General features: G+C 33.9%; 1 protein-coding gene across 2 annotated transcripts in view; it reads right to left on the reverse strand.

Annotated features, from left to right (window-relative positions):
* The window catches only part of HDX (highly divergent homeobox), a 143,971-nt gene that overhangs the window by 117,178 nt on the left and 2,941 nt on the right, over window positions 1–23,852 (reverse strand). Inside the window, exon 2 of one of the 2 annotated variants that reach the window (XM_014831064.3) lies at window positions 2,787–2,933. The exons of the other annotated variant lie outside the window; for it this stretch is intronic. Coding sequence (XP_014686550.1) covers window positions 2,787–2,933 — 147 coding nt within the window. The remainder of the gene's footprint in view (window positions 1–2,786; window positions 2,934–23,852) is intronic. 2 annotated transcript variants of the gene reach the window in all.

Genomic DNA, 23,852 nt, shown 5'->3' on the forward strand with positions numbered 1-23,852 from the left:
CAAATCTGGTATCTAATCTATAAAAAATTAGAAATAACAAAACAGGAGGGCCATTGGTGCTAGAGATTGCTGTTGGAGGTACCTTGATGGCACCAAAACTAAGAATGTTCACTAAATATTGCTCACTCAAAAGAAGAAAGGAAAAAGAGATTCGATGTGAGAGATCATTAAATAGTCTGGGGTTTTTTGTAAAGGAGAAAATCACCTCATACAGCTTACCATGTCGTAAGCATTATTATTTTTGTTTTTTGAGGAAGATTAGCCCTGAGTTAACATCCGCCGCCAATCCTCCTCCTTTTGCTGAGGAAGACTGGCCCTGAGCTAACATCGTGCCCATCTTCCTCTACTTTATATGTGGAATGCCTGCCACAGCATGGCTTGCCAAGTGGTGCCATGTTCACACCTGGGATCCGAACCGGCGAACCCCAGTCCACCAGAGCGGAATGTGTGCACTTAACCGCTGGCCACCAGGCTGGCCTCAGAATTATTATTTTATTGTATGCACAGTACAAAAACTGATTTCCATCATGAAACTCTCAGTTAAAAAGTAAGGGTTCAATTATTTTCAATATTCTCTAATGAAGTAAAGTAGGAAAGTACACATTTAAGAAATATTTTCCATTTATAATGTTGAAAATAAAGAAAATTGATTGCCTGAGGGTTCCCAATAACTGAATTAAATTTTACTAAAAGTCATTCAGTTACAGGATCTAAAATTTACCAATGCTTATAGGATATAAATGATTCTTATTCCAAATGCCTCATTGGTAAGAGAGAAAAAAAATGGGTCAAACAAAATTGATATGACGAAAATTTGGGGTTTAGAAACAAAGCGATACTACATAAAAAAAAAAGAAAAGAAAGACATTTGGGTCACCAATCCATCAACGTGCATAAAATTCTTTCAGTTCTCCCTTAGAAATTCACTGTCTCCAAATCTCTTTTCCTTTTTCTATACCTCCTTCTTTGTTTTTCTATTCCTTTACCCCACTATATTTATTTTTGCATGGATATTTTTACATTTTAACTTCTTTTCACATTGGGATCAAGTTCTTAGCACAGTGGAATTTAAGTTCTTTTGAGGAAAAACACCAAAAAAATGCTATATTAAAAATAACAAAGAAAAGTCTCTTTCAAGTAGAACATATAGACCTAACAAATATTGGGGTCTGGGGAGGTTGTGGACTAATGAGTCTATAAACAGGTCCCTTCTCCTCTGACTGGAAAAACCACTAAAATTGTGTTGGAATTTAGATTAGGAAGACTGAATTTCTGTACAATTTACACTCTCCTAGAACAGAGAGAATGAATCTGTTTTACACAAGTCTTTATACCTTACATAACATTTTACTTGTAAGCTTGCATTCTAGACATTTATTTCTTTCATTCTCATTGTTTTAGATTTCACACCATGTGGAGCATAAATACAAACACTTGTATTTCAGCACTCTCAATATTCAAGTACAAGCAAGTAAGTTATTAAGGGAAGATTGTAATAACAAGTTGGAAATATAAAAGGTCACAGTCCACAAAGCAGCTGCCTGAGAAGGCTTTTCACTTTAAAGTAATCGTAAAATATAGGGGGAAAAATTATTGCAGGAAAAACCAAAACCAATTTATACTTACAGAATTAAATCTCATCAACTTGAAACAGCACATGTTTATATTATTTTTTCTAAGGCAATTAAACATTTTTCTCTGAGGTTTACTAAAGGTATTTCAAATAGGGAATTTAGAGCTACCAATAGGAGATATTTCTAGTTCTTACACAAATCTGAATATGATGGATCAGCAAATAAGAAACAGATATCCTAGATATTTCCCCCCTAGAATTGGTGGCATAATTCCCTTTGTGAAAGTGAATATATCTTTTAGTCTTTAAAAAATAGATTTTCCTAAGAGTTCTGCTTATCAAAGATTTTTATCTTTAGGGTCTTTGAAAGTTCCTCCAACAGAAGAATAAAGTTAAAAACAGACGTCCTTTCTCTTTTCCAAATTAGCTTAATGAATGACAAGGATGGGAAAGTTGCTAATCTTTGAATCTCTAAGGTTTCATGCCAGGAGGATTTGCAGCATGTTCAGACAAACATGAAAGGTTCTACGCACTCAATAAAACCTGTGACTAGTTCTGTTAGATTTATCTCTTGCCTCCTCTCTATTATCTTCTCATTGCCTGTCACAAACATATAGCAGCTCTGATTTTTACAGCTGAATGACTATGGTTGTAATAAAGGAAAATTTCCTCCCTTGGGATTTCTTGTCCCTTACTCACTAACCCATTAAAATGTACGAACTTCACTTAGAAGGAGGAGGAAGTATTCATAAAAAAACGCTAGGTTTTCTTAAAAAGACAAAAATACTAAAGTCATAAATGCCTGATGAAAAAATTCAAATACAACAAGAAAATATGCTGGGTACACAACAATCCCTCTGTAAATGCATGTTTTCCTGAAATCATTTTGGAGAGTTATATCTAGATATAGTCTAGGTTTAAAGAAAGCATGAGATCAACAACTAATCTTAAAAGAACTCATTAGTTCAAAGGACTGGGATGTTTTAAAGATATGTTTACAATGTAAAAGCTTTAGTGTTTCCAAGGTATTTATAGAAACAAATACATACTAAATGATAAGCTCTATTTTTAAAAAATATATATTTTTATACCAGGGAAATGAAGCTGTTTACAAAGTTAGTGACTTCATACCCTGATAGTTTTTCTCATATTAAGCAATTATCAGTTGTAATAAACAGCTATAAATTCGAGAGTGTAAGACCTCAATACTTACCCTGACTACACTGAAGTCCAGCTTAGTCTCCTGTGCACACTGTAATATGAGCTGAAAGCAATTTTTACTTTGATTTGTCATTCCATTTTCATAATAACGCTGTAAAATCCTTTGTTGTTCTACAGTAAATACAGAACGTAGATTCATCTAAAAATAAAAGAAGATATTCTGAAAATTGGAATAAAAATTGTGTATGTGTAGAATCTGCACACTTTTGATTTTTGACACAATTTCAGTGCTTCCAAGCTGCAAGATTTCTTTAAGTGAATTAATCTTGGTAACGGGCAATAATTTGTGTGCTAAAGGGAGACGGGTTCTCACTGAAAATTATACATATTGCGAACACCTATTGAATTTGTTCAGAAAAAAGTACCAACTTTAAAGACAAAAAAAAGAGGAAAGCCCTTATCTGGCTAGTGTCAGTGCATGGGGAAAAAAAAGATTCTTTCATTGAAATAAATATTTATGGCTAATAAAGGCAGAGATGGTGGTAGCCATACGTGGTCAATTATCAACAGGGACACTCACTGTTCTTTGTCAAGAAAGACATCTGGCATATGTCTTACAGCAAAAAGCTGTGCTGTGGAACAAAAGGGTGCTTTTATTTTTCCTCTTTCTGGGATAAAGGGGTTCTTTTTACATACTAAAACAAACCTCTCTTTAAAGCTTGAAAATAAACAAGAAGGCTTAGTGACTGTGAAAATTTCTTTGCTTTAGGCAATACTAACCGTAATAATTATTTTAATAGCTATAGTATATAAATCAAAATTCAAAGTCATGTATATTTTACTAAAAATAAACCATGTAAAAACTATGTACCTTTTAATTAAATTGACACTATCATAATCAGACAAGAGAAATTAAATAAACATTTTATCCTTCCTGCAAATAGGCAAGATGTTTAATATTAAGAGAAAACAACTCTGTGAATCTCACAAATAAAAGGTAGGTCAAACTCTTTTTAAAAAGATGAATTCTAGTAGTGCATTTTATAAAGAAGAACTCTTGTAATTAGATTAAGTCAATTTCAGGTTCTTGTAGAAAGCTGTGACACCGAAATTGTTACTCCTAAAACTTGACAGACAGAAAGAAAATCCTTCCCAAGTAAAGTGTCTCTTCAAAATTGGGAAAACAGCAACAACATAAACGCTATAAAGCCAAACCAAACAGAAATCATTCTAGTATACTGGGTATGGAAATAAACAAGTACAGTGACATGGAAATAAAAAATAATTTTCCTTTCTCTGAATATTTTGAACCATAAAGCAGTCTCATAAAGAAATCAAAAACAGTCATATAGCCAAACATTGCAATTTGTACAACTTGACTTTCTTTCATGCCTACACAAATATCTATCTAATTTTAAGAAATCTGATTAGAGAAAATCAGATGTGGTTTCCAGAGGGCAGAGAAAAAATGAGAGTAGAGTTTCTCCCCGGAACATTCAGAAACAAATAACTTCACTAGCTTTCTGAAGGGGAATCTCATTCAAATACACCAATGTGGAAAGAAAAACCTCTTATCTGCAACCTGACCAAATTTTCAAAGACATTTGGGTCAGTGGGTAGGGACAGTATCCATCGAATCAATATTTACTATCATGGCCGCCAGATTTCAGAGCAGGTTCCTTTTTCTAAATGGTTCAGCTACAGTTAAGAGAGGAGTCAGAAGATGAAGCTCAAATACCTGAAATACCTCATCTGGTGTGGATTTAGAAGCAAGATACTTTGGAATGAATTCTGAGGAGAGTGGTAAACGTCAATTCACCAATGCATAATCAGGGTAACGGCTCTGATCCTTTGCTGCAGGGCTGTAGTTACCACAAAAAGCACAGAGTGCCAGATATGGATGATCCCCAAGTGTGATGATACCTGCCCTAATAATATAGGAATGTTTTCCTCATGGCTGGCTATAACTGTTACACTTACCCAAGTATGATATGAACCTTAAAAAGCACAGCAGGTCCTTCCCCACTGATACCAATAGCCAAATATAGGTGACAAGTACCAAACAGATTTCTAGTGTCAACAACTCTGACAGTAGACAATGCTGTGACCTTTTTGTTTTTTTCCTTAAATTCACCAGTAATAGCAGGAAGGCCACTTTGCTCAAGTGATCTACTATTTTTCCTTCAAATGGTAGAAAGTTCATTCTTTACTACAACAACTAGATAAACTTTTGTAAGCTAGATATCTTGTCATTATCTACACTCACTTTAGTTATCTTGGTCTATTAAGTGGCAAGATATTGAATGGCTGCAAAGCCAAAGCTCTTAATAGTTTGTACAAAAATCAGGAAGAATTGTAAAAAACCTTCATTTTAAAAGTTGGGTTCTTATTTACGTGTAAGATAAAATGACAGTTTCATGGAAATTGAGATCTGTTGTGTTGCAGTAGGGAGGGTAATTGAGTCAGGGGATTAAATACTGAAATAACGAGTCATTTAGCTTTTCCCTTAAGATTTCCTAGTCTAATACTCTTTGCATTGTACCACCCACTAAGCACACGCCAGCCCATAGGAATAAGACAACCTGTGTCCTATCCTCAGCTCCACTGTGGACTATTGGGTAAATCACTTAATTTTTATGAGCATCCATTTCCTAGTCTGTAAAATGCTGGATTATATAACTTGATTACCTACCAGTCTGAATTGCTACAAATAATTTAGGATATGTGAACTCATTGTTCTTAAGTTGTAAAGCATGTTACAGGTGTAATATAATTATAGTTTTAAGTATAACTAGGCCCTTCAGTCTATCTATCATATTCTGGTATGAGATTTCTCAGGTTGCTCTAAACTTTAGAATTCCATGTTTTAATGAGGGCACAGAGCCATTGAGAGAAGATTAAATTATTCTCAGTATGTTCTATTCAAACGAGCAAAGCAATGAGTAAAATATTTTAGATTTATTGCTTCGGAAGTACTTGAAAAATACACCTTCTAGGAATGACTGCCTCCTTAGAAGTTTCAGATAGTTAAGGTTATATTTTCACACGGGAATATTTCACATAAATTCCTATATACATTGTTCTTATATATCTAACGTAATACTTAAAACCAGCTCTAATAATGACCAAATAATGTCTTAACTGGTTAAATCACTTCAAAAGTACCAAAAAGCTTTACTCATAAGTATTCATTCTTGAAAAACTTGATTTTAAAAATGGGATGAGTCCATAAAATCATCACCAATCCAAATATAACACACCCTTTCCAACATCAAAAATTTAATTTTGGGGTAAGCCATTGATGTTTTTGTTGTCATTGTTTGTTTACAAGGAATTGAGCCTAGGTTAATATAACACCTTGAATATCTTTATCTGGGCCAACATGTCTCTATTAACAGTCTCCTTTTTATTCATTATTATACACTTTTAAGTTTACGTACAGTAAAGTTCACTCTTTTTGGTGCACAGTTTTATGAGTTAAGACAAACATATATGGTCATAAAACAGTTGCCACAATCAAGATACAGAACAGTTCCATCACTCCAAAAAATTTTTCCTTGTGCTACTTCTTTGTAATCCATCCCTCCAGCCAGGCCAGCCCCTGGCAACTGCTAATCTCTTCCATTAATTTTGACTTTTATTGAACATCATATAAATGGAATCATATAATATGTATTCTCCTGAGACCACAGGGTTTCCAATTTCTCTGCAACCTTGCCAACATCTGTTATCTTTTGGTTTTTTAATAATAGTCATTCGAACAGGTGTAAACACCATACACAAAAATTAACTCAAAATAGATTAAAGACTTAAACATAAGATTGAAACTGCAAAACTCCTAGAAGACAACGTAGGGAAAAATCTTCTGGACATTGGTCTTAGCAATGATTTCTCAGATATGTCACCAAAAGTATAGGCAATAAAAGCAAAACTAAAGTGGGACTACATCAAACTAAAAATCTTCTGCACAGGAAAGGAAATCATCAACAAAATGAAAAAGCAAACTAATGGGGGAAAATATTTAAAACTATATATCTGGTAAGGGGTTAATAATTTCCAAAATATATAAGGAACTCCTACAAGTCAATAGCAAAAAAATCTAATTACTTAATTAAAAAATGGGCGGGGCCAGCCCCATGGCGTAGTGGTTACGTTTGGTGTTCTCTGCTTGGAGGCCTGGTTTCATGGTTCGGATCCCCAGGGCAAACCTACAACACTTGTCATTCATGCTGATGCAGCGACCCACATTTAAAATATAGGAAGATTGGCACAGGTGTTAGCTCAGGGCTAATCTTCCTCAGGAAAAAAAATGGCAAAGGGCTTGAACAGACATTTCTCTGAATAAGACATACAAATGATCAAGAGGTATATGAAAAGATGCTCAACATCATTAATTATATGAGAAATGCAAATAAAAACTACAGTGACATTGGGTGTATTTTAACTGTCATTCAGTTAAAAATATTTCCTATTTTCCATTTTTTATTGTTTAATTTAAAATATTTAAGAATTTCCAGATATCTTTGTTATTAACTTTTTAGTTTGGTTATGATTAGAGAACACACTTTGCATGACTTCAATTGTTTTAAATTTTTTAAAGTTTGTTTTATAGTCCAGCCATAATATGGTTTCTCTTAAAGAATGTTCCATGCACACTTGAAAGGAATGTGTCTTCTGCTGTTGTTGGGTGGACAGTTCTAAAAACTTCAATTGGTTATGTTGGTTGATAGTATTGTTCAGATCTTCTACATCCTTCTGATTTTCTGACTACTTGTTCTATCAATTACTGAAAGAGGAATAATGAATCTCCAAGCATAATTGTGCACTTGTCTATTTCTATTTTTTAATTATATGTTTGCTTTTTTTTTTTTTGCTGAGGAATATTCACCCTGAGCTAACATCTGTGCCAATCTTCCTCTATTTTGAGTATGTGGGTCACCACTGACTGGTGTAGGTCTGTGCCTGGGAACTGAGCCAGGGCCAGCAAAGTGGAGTGCGTGGAATTTAACCACTAGGCTATGAGGCTGGCCCCTGAGTTTTGCTTTACGTATTTTTGAAGATCTGTTGTTAGGCACATACACACTTAGAAGTGTTACATCTTTTTGATGAATTGTCCTTTATTCATTATGGAATATCCTTCTTTGTTTCTCATGCTATTCCTTGTTCTACATTCTAATTTTTCTGATACTAATATATATACTTCAGCTTTGTTTTGAATACTCTGTCATAGTATATAATTTTTTATTATTTTACTTTTAATTTAAGTCTTTATAAAGTGAATTTCTCATGAACAGGATATAGTTGGGTTTAAAAAATTCAATATGACAATATGTCCTTTAATTAGTGTGTTTAGATCACTTACATTTAATGTAATTACAGATACAGTTGCATTTAGGCACACCATTTTAGTTGTTTTCTGTATGTTGTTCTGACTTTTTCTTCTTCTGTTCCCCTTTCTCCAACTTCTTTTAGATTATTTGAATATTTCTTGGAATGTTTTAATTCACTGGCTTTTGGACTACATTTCTTTACATATTTTTGAAGTAGTTGCTTTAGGGATTACAATAAATATATCTAATTTTTCCTTTCTACATAGTTATTATTTTATAACCTCAATTACAACCATATGGTCCCTTTACCCTCTCCCCTTTATGTTAAAGTTTTCATATGTAGAAAATCTATATACATTGAAAATCCTACCAGACAATGTTATCATTCTTACTTTCAACAGTCATATATATTTTAAGAAACTTAAGATGAGGAAAAATGGTATTTCATATTTACCCAGATATATACCATTTATTTTGCTTTTTCGTCATTCCTGAAGTTCCAAATTTTCCTCTAGTATCATTTCCATTCTGCTTGAAGCACTTCCTTTAACACTTTGTAGAGCACGTATGCTGGTGAAAAATTCTCTTAGTTTTCTTTTATCTGGGAATGTCTTTATTTCATAATCGTTATTGACGTATATTTTCACTGGCTATGGGATTCTGGGCTGACAATTCTTTTCTTTCAGCACTTTAAAGATGTTTTCCCACTGCTTTTGGTCTTCATGATTTCTCATGAGAAATCCATGGTCATTTTCAAATCCTTATTCCCCATACATGCTGTTTTTCTCTAGCTGTTTTCAACACTTTGTCTTTGGTTTTCAGCAGGTTGATCATGATGTGTTTGGGCATGATTTTATTTGACTTTAACTTGTTTCAAGTTACTTGAACTTCTTGAATCTGTAAATTTTTATCTTTCATCAAATTTGAAATTTTTCAGCTATTATTTCTTCAAATATATATTTTTTCTTCACCAATCTTTTTCCTATCCTTTTGGGACTTCAATGACATGAATACTCAACCATTTGATATCATCCCACAGGTCCTGAGGCTCTGTTTTTGTTTTTTCATCTTTTTTGTCTCTGTTGGTTAAACTGAATAATTTCTATTGATTTACCATAAAATGCGGTGACTATTTCTGCTGTGATGACCATTCTGCTATTGAGTCCATATGGTGACTTTTTAAATTTTAGATATTGAATTTCTCAGCTTCAAAATGTTCATTTTCTGATTTTTGTGTGTGTTAGGAAGATTGGCCCTGAGCTAACATCTGTTGCCAATCTTTTCTTTTTTTTTCTTCTCCCCAAAGACCAGCACATAGTTGTATATCCTAGTTGCAAATCAGTCTAGCTCTTCTATATGGGATGCTGCCACAGCATGGCCTAATGAGTGGTGCATAGGTCTGTGTCCAGGATCCGAACTGGCAAGCCTGGGGCTGCTGAAGCAGAGCACATGAACTTAAACCATTCGGCCATGGGACCAGCCCCCTCATTTTCTGTTTTTTATAGCTCCATGACTGGGATCCATCATTGGGTCAAAGCCTCAAGAGAAAAGGAGGAAAAAATACAGAAGCTCACACATATGTGGCTGCTTCTCCAAATTCTGACTCCCCTCCCCTATCTACCCACTTTCTTTACTTTTCAGAGTCCTCAGATAGTTACTTTTAAATTTTTGTCTAGAGATGTTAGCTGTAACCAGCAGGAGAGAGACACTCTAGTGAGCTTACTCCACCTTACTCAGAACTGGAACTCTAGCATTGTATTTTTTTATTCTTCTTTTTCTTTCACTGAGGAAGATACTCCCCGAGCTAACATCTGTGCCAATCGTCCTCTATTTTGCATGTGAGTCGCCACCACAGTGTAGTTGACAAGTGGTGTAGGTCTGTCCCCAGGATCCAAACTCATGAACCCAGGTCCCTGAAGCTGTGCATGCCAACCAAACTTAACCACTATGCCACGAGGCCAGCACTAGCTGTATTTTTTAAATTTAGATCAAGCTAAACTCTAAAGAACTTTGTTCTATGTCAGATTAAACCTATATTTATTCTTTGCTAAAGACAAATAGTTTGGGGCTGATATTACTGTTTGAGAATTTCAAAAAATCATGGAACCATTTTTCCGTCTCTCTCAGGAGATTTTATAAACAAAAATATTTTATAATTATGCTTTTCAATAAATCAAAGCTTAGAAAATTTTTGAGGTAAATGAAAGGTATTAGTAATAATATTTTTAGGCATTTTCTTTTGGCATTTTAATTTTCTTCACCTTGCCAATGCATGTTTCATGCGTAATTGTATACCGTTTAGTTATTCTGCATAATTTGTTGAGAAGATATTTGAAGGTTATCCTGTTACCACTACACTTCCATTTCTAAGATGTTTTGAGTAATGAGTTATTCTGGAAAGCTAAAGTATATATTCCTTCAAGTGATAAAGCTTTATTTTTCATAAGATGGAAATATTTCTGGAAGACAATATGCACTCTCCTGACTTTTTAAACAGAGTATGAAAAGTGATTAAACTATCTTTTATGAGGCAATTTATAATGGGTCATCATTATAAGCATAATCTATTAAGTCATGTTCTAATAATTGTGTAGAGGTGTTTGTCTCTTCACTAAAAGACTTTAGATTCTTGCACATGCTTTTTATAGTTTATCTCTCACTCTTGTTGTCAGTTGTCATTTGTCATGCTGTCAATGGGCTTGCCTTTAGCAATTCCCTCTCACTCTTCTAATTTTCTATGTTTTGTTGTTTTTGTTAATTTCTTTCTTCTAATCTGGTAAAAGACAAGAGACTTTTAGGAAAGGCCTGAGAGGCTCACCCATGACTATTGTTTGGGTCTTACCTTGTAGATACTATGACACTTATTTTCCTGAGTTTTCTGGAGGTATTCTATATAAATGAGGGACTACTACTGTGTTTATTTATTCTAGTAAAGGTCTATAATAAGTTAAAATGGTTATTTCATTTCACACACTTATGAACTATACAGTAATGGAATAGAAAGTTTGATTAAATTCAGCCCCTCTGAGCATGTGGGTATTTGGTGATGGTAAAGTAAAATGTATGGTACTAATTGTTTAATAAATTGAGTAGCTGCCATCTTTTTTGTTTATTAGTGAGAAAATAAGGCAAACAGAAACATTAGTTAAATATTAAATTATTCTTAACAACACAGAGGAAGTGAGGTTGGGGGTGAGAGAAGAACAAAGTTGTCATAGAGTTTTGAGTCTTTTGGATTGAGTGAACTTATGTATTCCGCTCCTAGGTCATTCTAGTCATTCTATCAATTTTTGTGTCCCAATGATAGACAAAGGGAAGCCAGCAGGCCAGTTTCACCACTGATGATTTTTACAGATGAAGTTTACACTTAACTGTCTAATGCTAAATAATCCGCTTTGCTCTGTCTTAACGAATTAGGCAGAAGTAAGGGTATAGCAGAAGGAGAAGAATTTCCTTAACTCCACCTCACTATACTATGAGATTCTGGGAGATGGTGAGCAAATTTCCATCTTTTTAATTCTCCAGTTTGTAGAACAATGTCTGGGACATAGTAAGTGTTCAAAGCATTCCAAAGTGTTACCTCCACCTCTATTTTCTGAAAAAGTTTGTGTAGATTTGATATTATTTCTTTCTTAAATGTTTTGTAGAATTCACTAGTGTAACAATTTGGGCTTGGAGATTCCTTTGTTTTTTTTTAAAGATTGGTACTTGAGCTAACATCTGTTGCCAATCTTCTTCTTTTTTTTTCTTCTTCTTCTCCCCAAAGGCCCCCAGTGCACAGTTGTATATCCTAATTGTAGGTCTTTTGGCTTTGCTATGTGGGATGCCCCCTCAGCATGGCTTGATGAATGGTACCAGGTCCTGGCCCAGAATCTGAACCTGCAAAACCCTGGGCCAATGAAGCAGAGCACGCAAACTTAACCACTCAGCCACGGGGCCGGAGCCTTGGAGATTTCTTTAAAGAAGAATTTTAATTACAAATTCAATCTCTTTAATAGGTATAAAGTGTTCAGTTATGGTATTTTCAAACAAGCTTTGGTAATTTCTGTCTTTCGCGGAATATCTTCATTTTTTTAAGTTGTCTAATTTATAGGCATAAAGTTGTTAATAGTCTATAAGCATATTTTTTAATGTCAGTACAGTCCATAGTGATACCCTCTCTCTCATTCCTGATATTGGTAATTTCTTTCTTCTCTCTTTTTTCTGTACTGTCATTTCTCAAAAATCCAGCTTTTGGTTTCATTGTATTCTCTATTTTCTATTTCATTTATTTCTGCTCTTATCATTATTTGCATCCTTTTGCTTGTTTTGGGCTTAATCTGCTTTTCTACTTATAGTTTATTAAGGTGAAGCTCAAGCAATAGATTTTCAAGCTTTCTACTTTTCTACTATAAGGGTTTAATGTTCTATATTAACCTCTAAGCACTAACTACATTGCACATATTTTGATATGTTGCAATTTCATTTTCACTGATTATAAAGTGCTTTCTAATTTCCCTTGTGGGTTCTCCTTGACCAATTGGTTACTTACAAGTGTGTTGTTTAGCTTCCAATTATTTGGGGATTTCCAAGATATCTTTCTTTTATTGATTTTTAGTTTAATTCTTTTATGATCAAAGAACACCGCTCATATGATTTCAATTTTTTAACTTTTGATAGTTTGCTTTATAACTCAAAATATGTTCCATGTTGATCAATTTTTCCATGTGCATCTGGGAATAACGTGCATCCTGTTCTTACTGGGTGGAGTGTAATAGTCAATTAGGTCGAGTTGGTAGGGTGTTGTTCAAATCTTAAACAGTTATTGATTTTCTCTCTACTTGTTTCAGCAGTTACTGAGAGAAGGTGTTAAAATCTCTGAATATAATTGTATATTAGTCTGTTTCTCACTTCTGTTTTTGTCAGTTTTTGCTTCATATATTTTAGAGCTCCATTATTAGGTAAATAAATATTTATGATTTTTATGTTCTTTTAATGAATTGATCCCCTTATCAATATGAATGACCTTATCACTGATAATATTTTTTTCTCTGAAATCTTCATCTGATATTAATGTAGTCAGCTTTCTTTTGATTAGTGTTTCATGATATATCTTTTTTTATTCATTTATGTTTAGCTATTTACTGTGTTTATTTAAAATGAGTTACTTGTAGACATTATATAGGTGAGTTAAAGCCTAATGTGACAATATCTGCCTTTTAATTGGTATGTTTAGACCATTTTGCAATCAATATGATCATTCATATGGTTGGGCTTAAATCTACAATCTTGCTATTTGCTTTCTATTTGTCTCATTTGTTCTTTGTTCCTCTTTTTCTGACTACTTTGATAATAACTAACTATTTTTTATAATTCTATTTCATCTTTTTGGTTAGCTCATCGCTCTTTGTCATGTTACTTTAATAGTTATTTTAGTGACCACGGTATACAACTCTAACTTATTATCAAGATAATTTGCCATGATACTATATATACTACTTCACATATAGCAGAAGAATCTTACAATAGTATACTTCTATTTCTGTTTTACTGGCCTTTGTGCTATTGTTGTCATACATTTTGCTTTTATATATGTTATAAAAACCCCAACAAATTGTTAGTTTAAAAATTAAAGTTATCTTTGAGAGTTATTAATAAAAATTAAACAATCGTATCATATTCATAATTTACTTACACATTTATTATTTCTAGTGCTCTTCATTCCATTGTATAGGTCCATATTTCAATTTGGTATCATTTTCTTTCTGCTGAAGGATTTCCTTGAACATTTTTGGTAGTGTATATCTCCTGGCAATGTGGTTTTTTTTTTCATACGAGTAGGGAAGCTTTTATTTTTGCTTTGATATTTTGATACAGAATTCTAGGTTAACAGATTTTTTTCTTTCAGTGCTTTAAAGATGTTGCTCTATTTCCTTCTGGGTGCATTGTTTTCAATGAGATGCCTCCTGTCATTCTAATGTCTGTTCCCTTGTACATAAGGTGTCCCCTCTCCCCAACTGCTTTAAGATTTTCTTTTTTCTCTGGATTTCAGCAATTAAATTATGAGATGCCTGTGAGTCGTTTTCTTCAGCTTTCTTCTTCTTGAGATTTGTTGAGCTTCTTGACTTATGTGGGTTCATAGTTTTCATCAAATTTAGAAACTTTTCAATTGTTAATTTTAATTTTTTCTTCCCCTTCTCACCTTCTGGGACTCAAAAAATATGTATGTTACATTGAATGATATTGTCTCACAGCTCACTGTTGCTCCATTCATTTTTTCCATATTTTTTCTGTTTTTCATTTTGGATAATTTCTGCTTGTATGTATTCAAGTTTACTTTTTCTTCTACTGTAGCTAATCTGCTATCAAAACCAGAGAGTGCATTTGTCATTTCATATACTGTAGTTTGTCTCTAGAATTTCAATTGGATCTTTTAATAAGTCTTCCATTTCTTTCTTCATCATGCTTGTGCTTTCCTCTACTTTCTTGAACATAGAGAATACAGTTATAACAGCTGTTTTAACATTATTCTCTACTAATTGTATAATCTATTATTTTTCATTTCTTTTTTACAATTGCTTTTTCACCACAGAATGAGCTGTGTTTTCCTATTTCTTTGCATGCTCGGTAATTTTTCATTTAATGACAGATATTGTGAATTTTGTGGTTGGGTATTGGATGTTTTTGTATTCTTTAAATATTTTAGGCTTTGTTCTGGGATCTGTTTAAATTACTTGGAAATGGTTTGATTTTTTTGAGGTTTTCCTGTGTTAGGCAAATCTAGAATTGCCTTTAGTCTAGGACTAATTTGTCCCGAATCACTAAGGCAATACCCTTCTGAAGACCTTCCTAGATGCTCCACGGGAATATAAAGTTTTCCAGTCTGGTTGTTAGGAATGTGAACTATTCCTGGTCCTGTGTGAACTCTGAAGATTATTTTTCTGATCCTTTCTAGTGGTTCTTTCCCTGTCCTCAATAGTTTCCTCACACACTGGTGCTGATCAGTATTCAACCAAAGACTCGAGGGGTGCTTCTACAAGTCTCCAGAGCTCTCTCTATGTGCAGTTTTCTCGTCTCTGTAAGCTTTCTCCTCTTCAGTACTCTATCCTTCAAGAATTCTAGCCACTGTTCCCTCCCTGAACTCTGTCTCCTCAACTCAGAGAGACTTCTAGGCTGTTTGGGTTCCCTTTTCCTTGGCTATGGTCTGGATACTTTCTCCACGCAGTGAATTGGGACACTTAAAGGGCTCATCTTGTTTGTTTCTCTTCTCTCAGGAATCATGGTCCTTTGCTGCCTTCCATTGAATGCCTGAAATCTATTGTTTCATATATATTTTTACTGATTTTGTGTTTGTTTTTAGATATTTAAAATGAGAGGATAAATTCTGTTCCTGTTACTTCATCATGGCTGCAAGCAGTTCAGGTGGCCTTTTGGAGCAGTGGAGTAGGAACACTACATTAGGAGTCAAGACACCTCCATTCCTATTAAGCTTCACTACTTGCTAGTTTCGTGACCTTAGAAGATATAATTGACCTCTTGGGCCTCAGTTTCCTCATCTGGAAAATGGTGCTATAAAACCTGTCACACTCTTCTTCATATGATGAGTTATCTTCATTAAAATACTTGGTAAACTGTAATGTGCTATGTTAAATCTATTTTTGTTAATAGTTAACATTTATGTAACCAACTGGTCATTCCTACCAGGAATACTTATTTTAACATATACCAAGCCACTCCCACATTATTTGTATATAAACCTCAAATGAAGGAAAAATATATTATCATATTATCATGGCAAAAGGAAGACTGATCCTATGAAGTCATTCTATGTGATGAGAGTTTGATCTCTTAAAATTCTGGAGAATGTAAAAATTAAGCACAACACCAAAGGATATGGTATTCATGTATACGGATACCTCTGCATAATTTTTTAATGTAAATTTCATATTGAAAATAAAAGGATATCATATTAAACTAGATCAATTTTTCTATTAAAAACTAAGTTATTAAACAGTGTTTTATTTAGCAAGAGCTTGAATAAATATACAATAATGAACTGACACTTTGAACTTAATGAAATTTGAACATGTGTAAAAGAATTGCTATTGAAAATCTGTTCTGAGAAGCTGTCATTTTAATCTGTCATTTACATTTAATGATCCTCATCTTTACAAAAAGCAGTTCTCTATTTATCTTATTTAATAATTAACTTTCCAGAATTTGCAGATATTGCAAAAAAATCAATTTCAGAATCTTCTAAGCACAAGGTCTAGTAACAGACATTGTGTCTATTCTAATACTATGAAATAATACTTATTATTTGTTTATTGGGCTATAATTACTGAAATGCATTGCACAGAGCTCTTATCTTCCATTTTAGAGATATAATTGGCCTCTATCACTTAGGTGGAAATATGAAACAGGAAATTTTAACAGCAACCTGTCATTGACTTTCTCAGAGCACAAAGAATTTGTACACTGCCCTCACTTTAAAAAACACAAAGATTCTATGTAATTAATATTCATATTTTCATCTATATAAAAGCTAAAAATATATTCATAATGATGGGCACAAATTACAAGATAATTTTATCTATACACTCTCCCTATAAATATATGAAAATAGAGACATCTACAGAGACATCTACCTCTACAACAACATATCTAATGTCTAAATTCAAAGGGGATTAATGCTTATTTTTTAAAAACCACTAGCAAGTAGATAAGCTAGATCTCAGATTGTTTCATCAATTTTAAGAATTTATTAGCTTTTAATGGTACTTGCCTTTATCACAAAGCGGTAATATGTTAAAATAAAAGAATACCTTTAAACTACAAATACTTTATCAAACACTCAGATATCAAAACTCATAACAAAATTAAAAAGATCAATTTCAAACAGATAATCGTTTGGACAACAGGAGCATAAACAGCGCCTCAGTGGATAAGTGATTTCCTGTTGTTTTTAGCTCTGCTTTTATACAATCCCTTACGCATACACCTATACAGACTATATGACAACTAATGACCAGTAATATATAGCATCTCCTGATGAGCTAAATAGAACCTTGATCCATACATATTTGTTGAATAAACTGTTTCTTTTTATATTTCTAGCCCCAAGCAAATTGTGCAAGTAGATCATTTCTATCTTTCACTAATAAAAGTGTTTCCACTGCCACAAGCATTGACCACTAATATCTTGCAATTCACATCCTAGGTTAATACCTTTAAAATGTAGATTGCATTTTCATTTACTTTTGAGGGAAGCTCTATAAAATTTCCCATAGCTGCACATTGAAAAAATTATTGTTAATAAATTATTCATTAGATCAAAATAATCTAGATGTCTCTTGGATTTCACTATACTGTGAATTTCTTCTTAATAGTTCTCTCCTAACCTTTTTTTCATCATCCACATAACTCCATCCTACCCTATCCTAATTCCTCTCTCACCCCACTCCCAGCAAGAATTTGACTGGTAATTAAAATTTGTTTTAAAAGGTTAAAGACGTATTTCTTCACTTGGATTAGATATTCTTTCGGTGTTTTGCGAATCAGATTTACATAGTATATGTTAAGATTTAAGGGTAGTTTTACTTAAAAGCAAAGAGATGGACTATTTGGTTCTCTTATACCTTCCACTCCTGATTTTACTGCAAAAGACTGTAAAAACTTAGAGGAAAAAAGTATACATTTTGTTCTTTGGGGGTTAGAGGAAGATTCCTCAAAGCATGCCATCCAGTGGTAAGAGAGTAGTCCATAGATACACACATACATAGTGTTAAAATAATATACACACATATTTAATTCATCAAATTGTAAAAGCATAAATTTATCCCCACAAATACTTTTAATAGACTAAGAAGCTGCTTAATGACTTAAAAGCCTCATGGAGCACAACTCAAATCTGAGGGCCCCCAGGTAAAGCCCTTTATTTTTGCTTCCTTTGAAAGAAAAAAAACCAAAAACAAAATCTTTCTTATTCTGCCAAAATCTATATTTGGGTCTCTGTTTGAGGAATTCTGCCTTAAGGTACTCAATTCATTCCATTAAATGTCTTTTAATTGTGATTTATGACTATGAAATCGGGTTTGTCTTTATACCTGGTGGAAAGGCTCTGTGTATGAGTGAATGCATGCATAGTGTGGGGGTTTTGCCAAGATTACGAGCAAAATAAAAACCACAAATTTAAAAATTGTCACAAAACTTGCAGACCTCTGAAAATATGTCCTTGGACCCCTAGGGCTCTTCAGACTTCAGTTTGAAAGACACTGCCTTATGTTAAGCCTGTGACACTAAGATAGAAAACATATGCTATTGCCAAAACAGAGTCGTGCGTATGTTTAAAGAATGGGATTAACATTGACCTCTAATGTTTTTGTTGGCACTGTATTTCTCCTGCCTAGTCATATTTCTCACATGGATTTGAGACACAAAAGGGGAGATTGTTACACAACTAATGTGCTTCTGGTATTTCATCACAATTATATTCCTTAGTGTTAATCAGACCAGATCTGAACACATGGAATATACTGTCCAGGGTTTGATCATGAGGATGTTCAGGTATTGTTATTTATATTAATCAAATTAAATTAATATTTAATTCAGGTAAGCTGATAACCATTTGCAAGAAGATTCTCAAAGCTGGTTAAACTACAGCTTCACCTGTGAATCGTAAGACCACAAATTGCTCCCGTATACTTTGCAGTAGTGAGAAATCAAAGCAAAACTTTTTGCAAAATGACCCTTTCCTCTCCAAGTCACTGCTCTCAAAAGTTGCCAGTATATAAATGTATTACCAAAGATATTTTGACAACTTACTAATCCATTTAAATGTATTTATTAAGCATATTTTGCATAAATAACACCATTAATGTACTGTGTTCTGAACGTAAGTCTTAAACCAATTTCAAAGGGGTCAAGAGAGTCAAAAGAACAAAAGTGTTTCTCAATAATTTCTTTATTACTTCTCTTTAAAGTTGAAGGTTAGAAAGTGGGCAATGAATGGTAGTGATGGTAGTTATTAAGATACTGTTTTCTTACGAAAAGCTTACACAATTTTGAGGGCTTTGCCTGAACTTAATATTTTTTTATTAATGTATGGATTTAATAAATTCTCAAAATCTAATTAATAAACAGAATCATAGAATTTTTAAGCTAGAAATACCTTCATATATTATAAAGATTATGCTTTCATTTCAGCTAAGTAAACTGAGGGCCAGAGATGTGAAGTAACATTTCATAACTTGTTTTACAAAAAATGTCTAGTGTATTTCATAAGCTCTTTAATGTCTAATTCACTTTGTCCAGCATCTAGCATATTATAAAAAACAAACTTACTAAATAAGTGCTTTTGAGGGTGATGATAGATATCAACTAAAGGACAATCTTATTTTTTTTTAAAGATTGGCACCTGAGCTTACATCTGTTGCCAGTCTTTTTTTCTTCTTTTTCTTCTTCTTCTCCCCAAAGGCCCCCAGTACATAGTTGTATATTTTAGTTGCAGGTTCTTCTAGTTGTGCTATGTGGGTCACTGCCTCAGTGTGGCCTGATAGGCGGTGCTAGGTCCACGCCCAGGATCTGAACTGGGGAAACTCTGGGCCCTTGAAGCAGAGCGTGCAAACTTAACCACTCAGCCACAGGGCCGGCCCCAGCACAACCTTGACTATATCAATTTGTTAGGATTGCTGTAACAAAGTACCAAAAACTGAGCAGCTTAAACAGAAATTTATTGTCTCGCAGTTCTGAAGGCTAGGAGTCTGAAACCAAGGTGTTGTTAGAGTTGGTTCCTTCTGAGGACTGTGAGTTAAGGATCTGCTCTAGGCTCTCGCTTTGGCTTTTAAATAGCCATCTTCACATTCACATGGCATTGTCCCTGTATGTGTCTGTATGCAAATTTCCCCCTTTTATAAAGACATCAGTCATATTGGATCAGGGGCCTACTCCAGTGTGACCTTATCTTAATGTAACTAACTACATCTGCAATGATCCTATTATAAAATAAGGTCATATTCTGAGATACTGGAGGTTAAGACTTCAACACATGAATTTTGGGGGAGAGAGGGACACAATTTAACCCATAACACTGACTAACTGATTATTCCAATAACAAGATTAGAATCTGACTATCAGACAAAAAGGCCATCAACTCCTGTGCCCCACACCAGAGATATCTACATCCTAATTCCTGGAACTTGTGAATATGTTAGATTCCATGGCAAAAGTGGATTAAGGTTGCAGGAGGAATTAAAGCAGCTAATCAGTTGATTTTAAAATAAAGAGATTATCCTAGATTATCTGAGTGGGCCCAATGTAATCATGAGGATCCTTAAATGTGGAAGATGGAGGCAGAAGAGTAAGTGTCAGAGTGATGCAACGTGAAAAAGATTTGATCAACCATTGTCAGCTTTAAAGATGGAAGGGGGCTACAAGTCAAGGAATGTGAGTACCCTCTAGAAGCTGGAAAATCTAAGGAAACAAATTCTTTCCTAGAGCCTCTAGAAAGGAAAGCTCTTCTGACACCTTGATTTTAACCCAATGAGACCTATCTCCGACCATCAGAATTGTAAAATAATGTATGTGTTGTTTTGAACCACTACATTTGTGGCAATTTGTTACAGCAGCAAGGAGAAAACTAATACCCTTCTTCTTGAAGTTATTAGTGACTGTGACTCCAATACATCTATATTCTTCTGTAACATTCTATTGACAATTCAAGTAATTAGGATAAGTATCATTTCAATGGTAAAGGCATTACGATCACTTAAATAAGTGTGTTCCCTTACACTCTTAACAATTTTACCCATCACATAGGTGTAGCTATCCTCTTAATGAGATAATGTTGAATCCAGAATGGAGCAAAGCTTATGTATGTTAGCCAGATAATATTTTGATTACATATTTCTTTACACATGTGAAAATGGACAAAAGGAAATTCAGAGTTTTTTCTATGACTACCAGCTCTTAAAAGTCTAAGTTGCACAGGAAGTCATATTTCACTTTACATTAGTGCTTCTCAGACCTTAATGTGACTATGAATCACCTTGGAATCTTACTAAGATGCAGATTCTGATTCAGTAGGTCTTGGGTGGGGCCAGAGATTCTGCAGTTTCTCAGTAGTTCCCAGGTGATGCCCACGCTGCTACTCCATGGAACACGCTTTGAGTAGCAAGGATTTAATAGATACAGATGCACCAAACCTTACCAGAAAAGTAAATTGGCTCCACATCACAATTGATACTGAGTTCAAAAAAAGTCTCTCTCTACATTAAGTAATAAAAGTTGGAAAAAGGAAAAAAAAAACTCAAATTGACCTTTGGCATCTTTTAAGCATTCATTGGTGATAAAAGTGATACTATGGGTTCTAAATAAAATACCTGACTGACTATTTTAATAATTTACATACATATTCAAAAATAACTTTATCTTGTGTTAGAATAGTGGAGATAAGTCAAGGCTGAGCATTTTAAACCTAATGTAATACTTCCCACTAATACAGAATATATTTCTTCTTCGACATTTTACAATGCCCCGGATCTCTTCCAATTGTTGCTTTGTTGAGGAGATTTCAACACAGCAAGTGATTGGTCTACGAAAAGGCAAAGATATTTGGAGAATGGGTCTCAGATAATTACTTTCCTAAATGGCATAGCTATTTCATCCATAAAATACACGATAGACAGACCAAGCTAACCAAGTAAGAAAGTATAATATATAAAAAAGTATATTAAAGCAACATATTAGTGTGGTAGAAAACATCTCATAATTATCTTTTCATTAAACCCAATGAAGAAACACTTTCACCATTGCTTGGTACTTGACAGTAGTAAAGAATACAGGATTGGGTCTACATGCCTTCTGCCACAGAAGCCATTGGTGGTCAGTACAATGATCATTTTCTCCTAAACCTCAGCCTTGCTATTAAAGATTTTCATCTCCACTAAGAGAAAAGGAAAATGTCATAGGCATTAGACACTCAGAAAGAGAAAAATGTTAGGGGGAAATTATACACACTCACACACACACACAATTTTTAAAAACAATAAATAAAGACAGGCCTCACTCTAGTTCTCCAATCTAAAACCTAGGAGTTAAGAGTGCAGCCTCTAGAATGGCACCTGCTTTAAAGTGCTAGCTCTGCTACTTACTATTTGTATGACCTTGGGTAAGACAAATGCTTGTCTACATGAGAAAAGTATCTACCCAGGGCATGTAAGTCACATGTTTGCATGGCTGTTTTAAGAACCTTAAATAAATTGTCCCCAACTGCAAGGGAAGAGAGGTTAAGAAAACGTTTTTCTGAATTTTTGCCACTCTGACAAACAACACGTTTAAAGAGTGTAAGGATCAACCTATTGGACATAAGTCTAGTTATAAAACAATAAGAGACAAAGAAGGTAGGGCAGCTGCTGTTGTAGATTTCATTACAGATGATAGATGTAAAGTATAGCATTTAATTGACACAATACAATCTTATTTATTCAGTTGCCATCCACTTAGATCTCTGGTTAATCCAGACAACTTTGCTACTAGTTGGCACAAGCATGACTCCATTTGCACAGACAGGTTTCAATTTATTGTCTTGAACTTTTATGCAGAGTGGAAAGATCTCAGGATGCTAGTGACAGCTTCTGAATATACTAACCTCTCCAGTTGCCTTCTTATGCAGAATATATCTCCCTAGAACTTTCACTGTTTACTTCCAAACCAGTATGCCTAGACATAGTGTACTTGATGCAAGTATATTAAGACACCACCAATTTCATGTTTAGCTAACTGACTCCACTGTAAAGTTAAAAGCAACAATTCAAGTATTTTTATCTAGTTGGAGATTATACTACACAAAACTATAATTTCCTCTGGAAGTACAATGCAGTTTTCAAAGCGAAATTAATTATATTTTTTAAAAATATATTTTATACAAAATTTCATGCCATCTTTTTCAACTAAGACTGAGAGAGTGTATTTTAATAAAATACCTAAAAAGAAATGTAAGTATACACCCTTTGGGCAAGCTTAGAAATCACTGATTTTGTAGAAGTAGTATGGTGTTCATGGAAAACATCATGGTATAAAACACACACGTGCATGTGCACACACACACATACCTATACTCACACACACACACACACACACATATTGGGCTGAGACTCTAGAGATTCAGATCCTCGCTAAAGCTCTGCCAAAAATTCACTGCATAATAACTTGGTCAAGTACAGCTTGGTGATTAAGAGTCAAAAAGACCTATGTTTGCATCCTGACTGTGACATTTTGTAGCCGTGTGTCCCTGGGAAAGTCAACTACTTTGAGCCTCTGTTTTCTCATTTGTAAAATGGGAAATAATACTAGAAACTATCTCAGAAGGATGCTGTGAGGTTTAAATGTGATAACATACATGAAGTTGTTAGCACAATGCCTGGCACTAAGTGCTTAATAAATATTAGCATTTATAAATGGTGGTAAGGTACTTCATGTCTCTGGGCTTCAGCTTCCTCATATGTAAAATAGGGGGATTGGCTTGTCATTAGAAAATCCCTTCCAGCTCAAACTTACAACTTAAATGAGAAAGTCCAATGCTATCCTCTCATTCAGACAAGAATTCTAAAATAAATCTTAAAACACAAACTTCACACTCTTATTTTTTTTTCATATTTTATTTTAAGCTCTCTAAAATGAGCACCATATTCCTAAGCATTACATTCTATGTAGAGGGTGCTTTACCTTTGAACAGTTCTGTCTATTGGTCTACATGTAAACATCCAAGTAAATCTTATTAATTACTATGCAAGCGTGGAACAAGGTAAAAT

The sequence above is a fragment of the Equus asinus genome, chromosome X (genome assembly GCF_041296235.1).
Source record: "Equus asinus isolate D_3611 breed Donkey chromosome X, EquAss-T2T_v2, whole genome shotgun sequence".
Classification (NCBI taxonomy): domain Eukaryota; kingdom Metazoa; phylum Chordata; class Mammalia; order Perissodactyla; family Equidae; genus Equus; species Equus asinus.